At 40.7% G+C, this 13,107-nt stretch overlaps 1 protein-coding gene across 1 annotated transcript; it reads right to left on the reverse strand.

Moving 5' to 3' along the window:
• Window positions 1-8,908: 8,908 nt before the first annotated feature.
• Window positions 8,909-10,386, reverse strand: LOC5564698 (venom serine protease). Its single transcript, XM_021838593.1, has 4 exons — window positions 10,312-10,386; window positions 10,131-10,251; window positions 9,523-9,917; window positions 8,909-9,461 (listed from the first exon to the last, which is right to left on the reverse strand). The coding sequence occupies exons 1-4, from the start codon at window positions 10,384-10,386 to the stop codon at window positions 9,057-9,059; spliced, it is 996 nt and encodes a 331-aa protein (XP_021694285.1). The 3' UTR covers window positions 8,909-9,056.
• Between the last annotated feature and the right edge of the window lie 2,721 nt (window positions 10,387-13,107).

Here is a 13,107-nt window from a genome sequence, read left to right on the forward strand (position 1 = left end):
CGGGTGAGGTGGAAGTCAAACAGTAGGGCAATTCTGTTGCAGACGCGCTGGATACCGATGCTCGCACCATGCAGATTTTCGACCTTTTGTCACTTCTTTTTTGTTCTTCAACCTTTTGTCCTTTCGACCTTTTGTCTTTCGACCTTTTGTCATAGATTCGGATGAAAAATTTTCAACGATGAATTAAGGTCAGCATCGATAGTTGCGCACTTGATAGCAATTCCTTCCAAGCTTTCGTTCTCGGAATCGTATGAAATATCAAAAAAAAAATTGAGAAAAAATCGTTTTTGAGATAATCCTTCCAATTCGTCATAATTGTCAACTCTGTATCATGATTTCCGTGACGAGACGAAGCTTTTTTTTATGCGACCTTAATGGCATGAAATGTTGATTGCAGCTGACTACTCTCAATAATTTCGTTGTCGTCTAGCTCTTGAGGCTTTGCAATAGAGTTATCCTCCGGGTCATAGAGCACTTCGTTAGAATGTGTGCCTTCTGCAAGTTTGTATGCACCAGTTTCTAGCTCAGCTTTAGAGGATCATAAAGTGAATTTTTAATAGACGTATTGTTCTGCAGTGCAATCTGCACCTTTGATTTGTAATCATCGCCAGCCAACTAGCCGCTACGAATTCGACGTTTCACCAGTTGATTTATTTGCTGGCGACAATTTGTCGGTCTGTTTGAAAGTTGGCGACGCGTTTTGTTGTCGATGAAACAGACAATAGGGCGCTTGCAGCAGCAAAAGTGTGCCCAATGGCTCCCTTTGATTTTGCTGGGTAACGGTTTGGAACGGAAAATACGTTACGAAACGTTTCCCAGCTAAATCAAAGGGGTCCGTTAAGCACACTAAACAAAGGCTGCAAGTCAGGGTGGGTGTACGGCTGTCAACTACAAACAAAGCTCGCCTAACAATCATATCTCGGGCGGGCCGTCCCAAACAGCATCATCTCTCACGCGGGTCGACCCAAACAGGACAGGTCGAAACGCGGGCCATGCCAGACAGCAAATGCTGATGCATTTCAACACTCAAACAGCGGGATGCCTAGCAGCGTTGTGAGCCAAACGAATACACCCACAAAACATGAACGGTAGGCGAACCTCGTTGCGTATACCCCCCCTGCTGCAAGTGCCCTATATACAGGGTTGCCAGTACATTTTGGAAAATGTCTGGCGAGTTCAAAATGAAAAGTCTTGCAAAATCTGGCAAACACAATCGTGTAAAAATGATAGAAGAGCCTTGCGCCTTAAATCGTTATCTGCTGAATTAGAACTGCGCTCCTCTGGAGTTGTTCTGGACATAATTTAAACTACTAACCGTCATTTTGTAAATGAGCGGAAGTATGTGCAAAAAATGAGATTTAAATGCCGAAATATCATCATATTGTAATGAAAAATAAGTGAAGTAAAGTTTAACAAGATGCATATTGATGTTGTGTCTGCAACACGAGTATTTCCATTGGCTGTTTTATACGCTGCACAGTTCGAACGAAACGTGTAAATTTCTGAGACATATAATGCACATAATTGGAGCGTGGAATATCATGGATATTTACATGATATGTCATGTAAACTTCAATTATATGTCATATAATCCAGCAGGATTCTGTGTGATTACATGACATGTAACACATTTTTACATGATTTCAGGCTTAAATTTACATGACATTATGTTTACATCGCATGAATGATGTTTACATGACATGTAATCCTCATTATTTTTAACAGTGTGCTGTATGTGTTTTAAGCACCAGAGTTTTGTTTATTAGAATATTCCTTAAATTTTTTTTACTGCTCCAAAGTCTGGCTGGATTTGAAAAAGTCTGGCAAATCCATCAGTTTGTCTTTTTGTCTTTTCATTGATTAAAAATCTGGCAGTGCCAGATAAATCTGGCATAATGGCAGCCCTGCCTATATAAGAAATTAGACCGCTATTGTCGCTGCTTATCCTGTGACAAACATCTAGGGTAATACGCCAATTGTTCTTAGTATGTGTATTTTGGATATAGTACTCAAAGTTTCATTTTTTTTTTTATTTTACCATGGCAATCTGCTCTCGGAACCAAAACATTTACTCTGTTCGATTTTCTTGCTCTCGCGCGAGCGTTTTGTCCAAACTAACAGTTTTTCGTGTGTCCTGAAGATATCAACTGTAGTCAGAAGATATTCTCGTTTTTTTTTAGAGGATGGTCAGTCATCAAGGATTGCAGAATTCGTTCTCATTTGATTTTGAATCACGATCAAAGCAAGTGAAGAAAAACATTCCATCTGAAGCGGTCCACGATCGGCAATGTATCACAAGTTGTAACAAGTTTGATAAAGCAGAGCAGTATTGAGAGCCCCAAAGAGAGAGCAATGATAAAATCATTTTTCTCGCCTGTTGACCGTTGTGGGTAGGTGCTTCATTTTACTATAACGATAAACAATCCCCGATTATCTGATAGCAATAGTGTCCCCCCTGTCCCCTAGGTTTGAAGTTTTTTTAGAGGAGTTTTATCATGCACTGCTATCTTCCTGATCTGATCAGAGTTGTAGCAGTATACGATAAACAGACTCTCACAATATGCTGTATATCATGATTGTTACAGAGAGCGATAAATGAGAGATTTTCTCAATTTTCTCAGAATTCAATCCCTGATTAAAATCCTTCTTATCTATTCAAGGTCCCTTGCAGATTTAGTGATGGCCTCACGAGGGATGGTGCGTAACGCTTGCATTCGTGAGTAACATAATAGGTTCCAGCTTATCATGTTAGTTTTTCATTCGTAGTTGTTCCAGAGACAGAGGTCATTTTACCTCTCATCCCGCGCCAACAAATAATTGAAAAGCAAAACAATGGATTTGACACTTTGCGTACCGTTAGAGCAGGCCAATAAAATCAAGGCTACTGTGGTTGATTCATCACCATCACAGCTACAGTATGGGACATACAGCGCCTCTAGCATTCTAAATGTAATACTTTTATTGCATTTACGATCAAGTCATTTCGAACAATGTGATGTATTGATACCCCTGTTGTACCGGATAGAGTATCAGTTCTAATAGTTAATAAATAAGACATTCAGAATATTAAATGTAATAAACATAAAAATAAAAGAAAAATAGAAATAAAACAGACTTAATAAAAAGATAATATATTGACTTTTACATAAAACAAAGAACCCTGAGAATATATAAATCAATCAAAGATGCATTGAAGACTCGAATGTTTCACCTGAATTCAGACTTACAACGAATGTGGAAGAACAATGACGGATATTTTGAAGCAGACAGTTTTGGAGAAGAAGAAATGACGAGCAGAAAATAATAAAAATAAACGATTTGGATACACCCGGACTCAACAATGGCGCAGTGTATGTGTATGAGTGTGGTGTGTGAGTATCCAGTGGAACTGAGAAAGTGGGAGCCCTTTTTGGTTGCTTGCTACAGCGGAGCAGAACTGAAAACTCGATGAAATAGGCAAATATTCTGTAAATTGTAATTTAACATGTAGTCAAGTAGGCATCAGCCTTTACGATACGGCGGCACTTCATCTCCAAGTAAAACAGCTAGCGTAATGTGGCCAGATATCTCCAATGAAGCGCTGCTTATGTTTGATGTGCTATTTACATTCATATTCAATCTAAGGTATGTACTACATACAAAGTTAATTGAAATAAAAAGTATTAACACTGTACTGTCAAGTTGAAAAATGCTCTGTCCCGGATAATCCGGGACGTCTGGTCACTTTAAGCTAGCGCCTTACAGTGTTGATAGACTCACACTCAAATCTCAATCAATACGCTCTCCCGTGAGAGCAAACTAATAAGTGATCTGCTTCGCAAATCTCACGCTTGAGATTTTGATGCAAAATCACTCAATCAACTCAAACCGTAAAAAACGATTCAGTCGCAAAACCCTTTAAAAAACTTGTGGAACCCGAATGTTGTAGTTTACGTTAGAAGGGATTACTTAATCTTTTAGACTATCAAGAAATTATTGTCGTGTGTAAGAAAACGGTAGAAATACGAAGCAATGAGCCAACTCATCCATGATTTTTTGACTGCTGAGTTGCGTGGAAAATCTAAAGCGTGAGATGTGAGTTTTTCACAACACTGGCGTCTTAGCAACCCAAAACCCCCTTAGCAACCCCTATATATGTAAGCTTGTTGATTTTTCAATAAAAGTCATTCTATTATTTGCTTCCATCAAGAAAAGTCTTTCAATTCAAGTTCTCCGAAGCTCTTCCATTTCAAGAAATTGTCCACTCAAGAGGTTATGAGCTCGACCAAGGATTCAGCGCACGGAAATCCCCAGTTCAGCGGAGGTTCTGGATTCCACAATTGGAGTTTCCGGGTGTGGATGTTCCTGGGCGCAAACGGAGTGGTAAAGACCTTGACGGAAGATCCCCCGGCGGACACAGCGGCGGCTGTAAAAAAAGCCAAATTTGACGAAGCCGACAGGAAAGCAAAATCGCTATTGATTGGTTTCCTAGGCGACGATTGTTCGGGAGAAAACTACGGCGAAGCAAATGTGACGTGCTTTGGAAAATTCTTTGGCCAAGAAGTCACTCGTCACCCAGAACTTGGTCCGGAAGCAGCTGGGATGGTTGAGAATGAAGGATGGAGATTCCATGCGCAGTCACCAGGTAGTTTTTGAGGACCTGATCCGCAGAAGCTGACCTAATCGTGACGTTTTTTGGGACCCTTGCCGAGTCTTATGATCCGCAGATCACGACGCTCGAGAACCTAGGCAATGACGATTTAACCCTTGACACGGTGAAGCAACGACTTTTGGCAGAAGAGGTGAAGCAGCGGAACCGACAGCAGGATACGACGGAAAAGTCGACAGCGGTCACTGGACAGAAAAGTGAACCGAAACAGAAATCCTTCAGTGACAAGTGTCACAAATGCGGTGGGAAGGGGCACATGAAGAAGGATTGCCGTCATAAGGGCAGCGGTGAGGCCAACGTTGCTGTAGAGAGCAGAGCGGTAAGTTATATAGTCAACCGTGAAGAATCGCACCAACATCGAAACAAGAATCTTATTTTCAAGCTAGACTCCGGATCAAGCGATCATTTAGTGAATGAAACCGGAATATTTTCGTCATTATTAATATTGTCCAAGCCTATCAATATTTAAGTTGCCAAGGATGGCGAGTCTCTCGTTGCAAAGACGAAGGATGTGATCGATGGCCGTAGCAACAAAGGGGTGCAGATAAATATCAACGACGTATTGTTCATCCCTAACCTGAGGGACAATCTGATGTCCGTAAAACGGTTGGCAAATGCCGGAATTTTGGTACTATTCGATGGGCGTCAATTCTGCGAAAGAATAACCAGGTGATTGCAACGACACATTTGAAGGGCAGCTTGTACGAGCTGGAAATAAGCGTGGACCCGCCAGTAGCGAACGTATGTAAAACTGAGACTAGTGACTTGCGGCATCGCCGTCTTGGCCACCTCAGCGAACAGGCGATGGCAAAGTTGATACAGCACAACATGATTGAAGGAGTCAATTTGAAGCCGAAACCCATCGGGTTTTGCGATCCTTGTGTCCAAGGTAAGCAGTGCCGCGAACCATTCAGCGGAACCAGGCAACGGGCAACACGGATGTTAGAACGGATCCATTCGGATGTCTGTGGTCCGATAGATCCATCGGCCGGTCCAAATATTTCGTCTCATTCATCACTATACTATACTCACTTCGCAATCATATACTTGATGAGGAAGAAGTCCCAGGCTTTCGAGGAATTCCGTGAATTCAAAGCAATGGCCACAGCGGCGACTGGCAAGGTAATATCCAGACTCACCGTGGATCAAGGAAGGGAATATTGTTCCAACGAACAGACCGCATGGTGCAAATCAAAGGACATACAAGTGGAGCCGACCATCACCTATACCCCCCAACAAAACGGAGTGACCGAACGCTTCAACAGGACGCTAATAGAGAAGGTACGTGCAATGCTTCTGTATTCCCAGGTTCCGAAGAACATGTGGTCCGAGGCAGCCTATACCGGTGTGTACCTCCTAAATCGTAGTCCGACGATGAGTATTCCTTGTAACCTGACGCCAGCGAAAATTTGGTTCGACACGCAGCCGAATTTGGAGAAGGTACGTATTTTTGGCTGCAAGGTCTTTGCGTGCATACCAAGCCAATCAAGAAATAAGCTGGATCCGAAAAGCAAGGATGTGATCCTGATGGGATATGCACCGAATGGCTACCGACTCTGGGACAGAAAGTACAGAAAAATCATTGCAGCCGTGATGTCAAATTTGACGAAACACGATTCCCCTTTGCTACCGAACCAGATGAAGCATCGCATGTCTCGTTGGTGGTCTACCCGGTTGAAATTCTCAACCGGTAATAGCTGAAGCCAACGACGAGAATGTGGATGAGGTAGAACTTGCTCACGACTTGAAAGAAGTCAGATGATGATGAAGACACCCAAAACGATTGCTCAACACCGGTAGTGCTCCCTTCGCATCTAGAACACTGAGAGTCCGAGGGACAAACGCCAGTGAGGCGCAGCGAACGGGAGCGCACGCTCCCCGGTAAGTTGTTAGATTATTTTGTTGGTTACGGAGCAATCCTGGCGTTCCTATTCATTCAGATGTCCCTCAAACCTATCATGAGATCACCGGATGAGATGGTAGCGATCATTCGACACCAGTGGCAAGGTTAGCCTGTTGCTGGGAGCCTTGAACATTCAAGAATGCCTACCATCGGATGGAGAAATAGAAATCGACAGAAAGGCATATGAGCATTGGGAAAGGATTTTGGAGGCCTTCGTGGATCTTATGGAATCGACGGACGAACAGCCCGGATTGGTATTTTCAAGATAAAGGCTGGATCAAAGTTGTTGGAAGTGCTGGACAGTACAAAAACGGCTCCTGGAATGCCAGATGAAACTTCGGAGCCAGCCGTATGGAGTTGTAATATTTTGGATCAAGAACAAACATGATGTCGCAGAGAAGCAGGCTATGTTAAGCTATTGCTGTATGCTGTTCCGCTCAAGAAAAGTAAAAAAAATTGCGGAAGAAATGGACAAGAAATTTTATACAGTGAGCTCCATTTGAAATGACTCTTCAACTTCAACTTCAACTAAGTATTGCGATCGAAGAAAAATACTATTCTTTACCATTTCTTGCAAGAAGTTTTGAACGCATCGAGATTTCAGGTGCATAGTTCGCATTACAAAAAAAAAAATAATAAAGACGAATGCAGTGTACAAATTGTGTGAAGGGTCGGAGCAGCCACAAAGCTATGTAGTTACCAGGATAACGAGGAAATCGAATCTGTAATGCGTACAATAACTGAGAGAACGATAAAACGAAACTCGACTTATTTCTGTTGGTTCACCATAGGAATTAGATGAAAAGGAAGAAAAAGTGTTTTCCGACACTGATTCTAATAATTACAGTATCTGACATATCTGACATACCAAAGCGTTTTTCCATACTTTTGATTGGAAATTTATCAATGAACATTTTTTTGTTTATTCAATTTTATAATAATTAATAAACGTCTTAGTTTTGTTTGTTAAAAAACTTTTAATAAATATTCGGTTCCGAATCGCAAACACACTATTGTGCGATCACTATCCTGAATGCCGCCTATGAAGTGCTATCCCAGATTATCTTCCGTTGTCCATCACCAATAGCAAATGAGTTTGTGGGAAGTTATCAAGCTGGTTTCATCAACGGCCGCTCGACGACGGACCAAATCTTCACTGTACGGCAAATCCTCCAGAAATGCCGAGAATACCAAGTCCCAGAGCATCAGCTGTTCATCGATTTTAAAGCGGCTTATGATAGCATCCATCGCAATGAGCTATGGAAGATCATGGACGAGAACAGCTTTTCCGGGAAGCTCACAAGATTGATTAGAGCAACGATGAACGGTGTGCAAAACTGCGTGAAAATCTCTGTCGAACACTCTAGTTCGTTCGAGTCTCGGCGGGGACTACGACAGGGCGATGGACTTTCGTGCCTGTTGTTCAATATTGCGCAAGAAGGTGTCATGCGAAGAGCCGGACTTAACAGTCGAGACACGTTTTTCTCGAGATCCGCACAATTTGTTTTCTTTGTCTACGACATGGATATTATTGGGAGAAAGTTTGAAACGGTGGAAGTTTTGTTCACCCGCCTGAAACGCGAAGCAACAAGAGTCGGACTGGTGGTGAATACGTTAAACACAAATTACATGCTGGTAAGCGGAACTGAGCGCGTCAGGGCCCGCCTAGGAAGCAGTGTCACTATTGACGGCTGACAACAACGTTAGTCGTGAAATACGAAGGCGCTATGGAAGTCGTGCCTATTATGGGCTACAGAATAAACTGTGATCAAGAAAGATTCATCCCCGCACCAAATGCACGATGTATAAACCCCCCTTAGACCGATAGTCCTCTACGGGCATGAAACGTGGACGATGCACGAGGAGGTTTACGAACACCGGGTTCTTAGGATGATCTTCGGCGTCATACAGGAGAACAGTGTGAACCACGAGCTTGCTCAACTCTTCGGCGAACCCAGTATCCTGAAGGTGGCCAATCCTGCAGAAATACCCTAAGCAGGGCATGTTGCAAGAATACCGAACAACAGCCCTGTTAAAATGGTGTTCGCTACGAATCCAATCGCAATATGAAGGCGTGGGGTGCAGCGAGCTAGGTGGATTGACCAGAACCTGGAGAGCGTGGGTCGCAGTCGCGTGGGTGGAGAGTGATTTGGCGAAATATTGTTGGCGAGGTTTTATCAAGTTAATTGATGTAGAATCAAATAAATATGTAATTTTTAGTGCCAATTTTCACCTACGGGGTGACCTGGCTACCGATAAATATCTCATGTATTCTAGAAATTAATTTTAAAGAATATTCAAACAAAAATTTATCATACTAAAATAATGAAATTTGTAAAAGCCTTCCGGGGCAATATAGACAGTTTTTTCGAACATTATTTATTATTTTTTCTGCGAGTTTAAAACACTGACTTATAATATGTCTATTGCTTTTTAACTTATTAGCTTTATGGTTGCATGCTAATCGTGATTAAATTTGAAGAATTTATGCGTTTCAAGGGATGCTTATGTCTTTCCAACGGCGACCATACCGCCTGTAGCTTCTTTCATTCTACAATAGCAACCATCCGTCGTGATACTCTTGATCCAACTCAGAACCGGAGTAATTTTCGAAAAAACGCCAGGTTTGTTGTTCCTAGCGCATCCATCACCCCAGGAAGCAAGTCCCAACAGTTGGTAGACGTCCGGGGATTTAATTTCCTTGTTTTTGATTTGCAACGGCCCACCGCCATCACCAGTGCAGACACCTTTGTTGACTGCATAGGCACACACCATATCATCCGTGATCAAGTTGGGTGAATAATATTTGGTTTTGCAATCAGTGTTGGTTAGGATGTTCAGATCCACCTCTCGTAGCGTTTTTGATAATGAACCGTCTTCGATAGTTTTTCCCCATCCTAAAGCAGTACCCTTAAAAGATCAGAAGAAGATATTGAGTAAGAAGTAAGACATTCACATTTACTCTTCTTACCACATCATAAGTCTTATCAGGCACAGCTGGATCAGGCATACATATGGGGCGAAGCTTGTCGTTCATTTCCAGCACAGTAGCGAGTTTCAAAACGGCTACATCGAATTTGATGTAATACTTATCGATCTTGTATTCAGGATGTTTTGCAACCCACTCCAGCCTGGAAATGATTCGCTGTGGCTCGTTTTTCGACCAGTCGTGTGCCAATAGTACAACTTTTAAAAGTTCAGGATTGTTAACGATGCAGTGAGCTGCCGTCACCACGTGTCGGTCGGTGATTAAAGCTCCACCGCAAATCTGTTTCGCGCCATCTACAATCGCGGCCATCCACGGGTACTTGTTGACGGTTGTTTCACTTCCTGAAACAATTCTACCGGAGTTGGTTCTACCGCATACTGGAAGCATTAATTTGTTTTGTAAATATTTTGAAATATGCAGCATAGGGCGACTGGAAATTTGAAAAAAAAATAAAATAAAAAATAAACTATCACCCATGCCTTCTCTACCATCCTAAGGATAATAGGAAAGATATGGAAGATTGTATTTTTGAACTTTATTCAAATTTTGACCCATCCTAATGCAGCTCTGAGCACACAGAAACTACTCACAACAATCGGCACATTTGTTGGGGGGTTGCTGTATCGGTGGATCCGCATAAACTAGCGATAGAAGACCCAAAGCTGGAATGTATCCACCAGTTTTCGGAGTGGTGTTCTCGCCTGGAGATGTCTGCAAATGGAATTCCTTAAACTTTGTTCCACTGAAGCAGTCAGATTACTCTATACTTACAACTGGATCGATTGCCTGCCTCACTTCGATCAAAGCAAATATTACAAGCATCCACCAAACTTTGTGTGTCTCCATCGCTTCTCAAGTGTAGTCCTGAGTCAGTCCAGAAAGCTCGAGGGGCTATGTTGTAGCTGTCCGACGTACAAGGATGGAATGATAACCGTCCACCAAAAATGCTCTCACTTCTACATTCCTTCCTTCTTTGGCTTAATAATTCTTGCATCCCACAAACTGCATATGCCATGCGAAGCCAACAACGGTTACGAAGGGAGAAGTGCATAATGGGAAGATAAACCTGTTTTTTCGCCAAAATCGAAATGATCTTATTTTGGTTAACGGTTTGCTGTCAGTTATACTGAGGGTACAATGCGAAACAAACTCATTCTTCCGAAAGTAATTTTCGGATCTCTCCATGACCTCTTGGGGTGTGAAACAGTAAATGAAAGGCAATATTTGTGTGTTACATTTTCAAACGGTCTGCATGTCCAGTTGTTGCAGTTTTGCTTCTAATAGAATGAACAAACCCTCAAATAATTATGTTAAGGTAAGTATACAATACGCTTAGCAGGAGAAGAGCACTAAATTTCGACCTATAACTAGTTTTCAACCCACCCATACAATGTTGACCTATTTTGCATGGAAATACGAAAATTGGCATAGAACTCTTTTAGATCGAAAATTAGTGCTTTTTCTTTACCTATATTCACGTGAATTTGGACGTTATATTACATAACTGTAGTTTGTAGCCTCAAATCTATACAACATACGTTTAGTACATAACTATGAATGTTTTGTAAATATGGATTATTGTAGATATTATATCAAAGGAACATCTAAAAGGTAACTTTAACCTGCGTATTAATCTATGATATGTCATTTTGTACTCACGAATTCCTTGGAGCAGTGAATCAAATTGTCATCAAAACAGACGAAAAACAAACAACAAAGCAAGCGTGCTCACAACCGTTTATTCAAACTTTTACGAATTGGGATATAATCAAAAGAAAAATTATCATGACAATCACAGGAGGCAATTTTGTTGCAACCTTTTCAACTCGTGAATAATCGGTTGTTTTAAACATAAAATCGAATTTGGTATATGGTTGCTGTTCTATAATGTGACAATGTTTACCAACAAGGAAAAAGTTCTCGAAAATTGCAATGTAAAGCCTAGAAAATCGCAACGAACGCAGTGAGCGGTTATTTCATACTCTACAAAAAAAAAACGCAATCTATCAAGTTTTAAGGTGAAGATGAATCGAAACCAAAGTTCAAATTTTCAAGAGCACGGATCTGGAGAAGCAAACACCCGTTTGAGCTGAAAACCTAATCGATTGGTCACTAGCTACCAATCGATTAAGTTTTCAGCTCAAACGGATGTTTGGTTCTCCAGATCCGTGTTCTTGAAAATTTCTAATTTGGCTTCGATTCATCTTCAACTTAAGTCCAACCCATGTCCAGAATCAAGCTTGAGTTTGATTGACCGCCCGTTGTTGCTACTCCAATATTGTCAGATCAGCTTCACTTACACAAGGAACTAATCAGACGACTGCTTAAGACTAACAGGCATGCTCAATGTGTAAGTCAGAGATGCATTTGATTTTTTCTGATCAGTGATGCCACATACATAGATTTATATGTAATTAAACAGATTTTTTCCTATTCTGGCCTACAGATATCTGCGATCAAAAAGAATTTTTGAGTTTTTCTTAAACACTAAAGCCCCCATGAGGTCAATATATTTTAGAATCGCCCCCTGATATGTATTTTATATTTTGGATTGAATAATCGCTATACTGGATTGAGATTCTGATCTACATCTTATCATTAGTCTTACAAATATTGATCAAATTATCAAGTTTACTGATGAAGTATTTTACATGAAATTTTTTACTTTTTTTACAAATATTAAAGAGAACGTCCTCTTTTCAGAAATTTCAAAAGGGGGCAAATTGATCAGTGGGGCGGGTTTGATCAGGTCGGTACCAAAAAACATTTCTTCCGAAGGATGCTGAAAGCTTCGTTGGCACCACAGATATTCAATGTTTACTAGTTTATGCATGTCTAATGATGATGTTGCACTATTTCATTTTTATTAGGCTCAGTTTTGCATAGAAATATTCACACTTTTTGAAGATGTAAGCAATACCGTTGGAAATGTCGGTGCTAAACAATCTACTGGTGCTATGCGTACAAGTCAATTTTGAGTATTTAAAATGTTGCGTAAGCTTAAGTATGAACTACTGAACTCATTTTTGATATCATACAGCATAGCAAATATAGTTTTTTGCTCATAAAACCGTTAATTCTTAAAAAAAGAGCTCATTTCAAGGCAAATTGCCTACATTTAGGCGTATTCGGCAGATTTCCAAAGCTTAATTTTGCAATAAAATGATCAAAAACTTGAGTTGTAAGAATTTTCACATCATTTTCAGATACAGGAGACCTAAATTTAGTACATACGGACATTTTTCATTCTTAAACCTGCTTTGTTATATGGTGATCAATTTCGCCCCAGTGCACAGTGGACTTTTCTGCAAAAAAATGTCTTTAAATTCAATATCTCTGGATGCCGATGGAATAAAATCGATCTTTTTACCGCAAAAGAAAGATTTTTTCATGGACTAATCGATAGTGAGGTGAGTGTTCACTGCACGTTATTTTTTGTACGGTTTTGACTAAATAAAGGTCATTTTACCCTATTTTCAATGGAAATGATATATTCATAATTCAATATCTCTGGATTCCGCTGGAATAAAATCGATCTTTTTATCGCAAAAGTAAGATTTTTTCATA

The sequence above is a fragment of the Aedes aegypti genome, chromosome 1 (assembly GCF_002204515.2).
Source record: "Aedes aegypti strain LVP_AGWG chromosome 1, AaegL5.0 Primary Assembly, whole genome shotgun sequence".
Taxonomy (NCBI): Eukaryota; Metazoa; Arthropoda; class Insecta; order Diptera; family Culicidae; genus Aedes; species Aedes aegypti.

Excerpts from the sequence above, each read along its gene's own strand:
- LOC5564698 (XM_021838593.1), bottom strand. The coding sequence starts at position 10,386 with ATGGAGACACACAAAGTTTGGTGGATGCTTGTAATATTTGCTTTGATC. Across the intron at positions 10,252-10,311 it reads GGCAGGCAATCGATCCAGTT|ACATCTCCAGGCGAGAACAC; the intron begins GTAAGTATAGAG and ends TTCCATTTGCAG. Across the intron at positions 9,918-10,130 it reads CAACAAATGTGCCGATTGTT|TATGCGGTAGAACCAACTCC; the intron begins GTGAGTAGTTTC and ends TAATGCTTCCAG.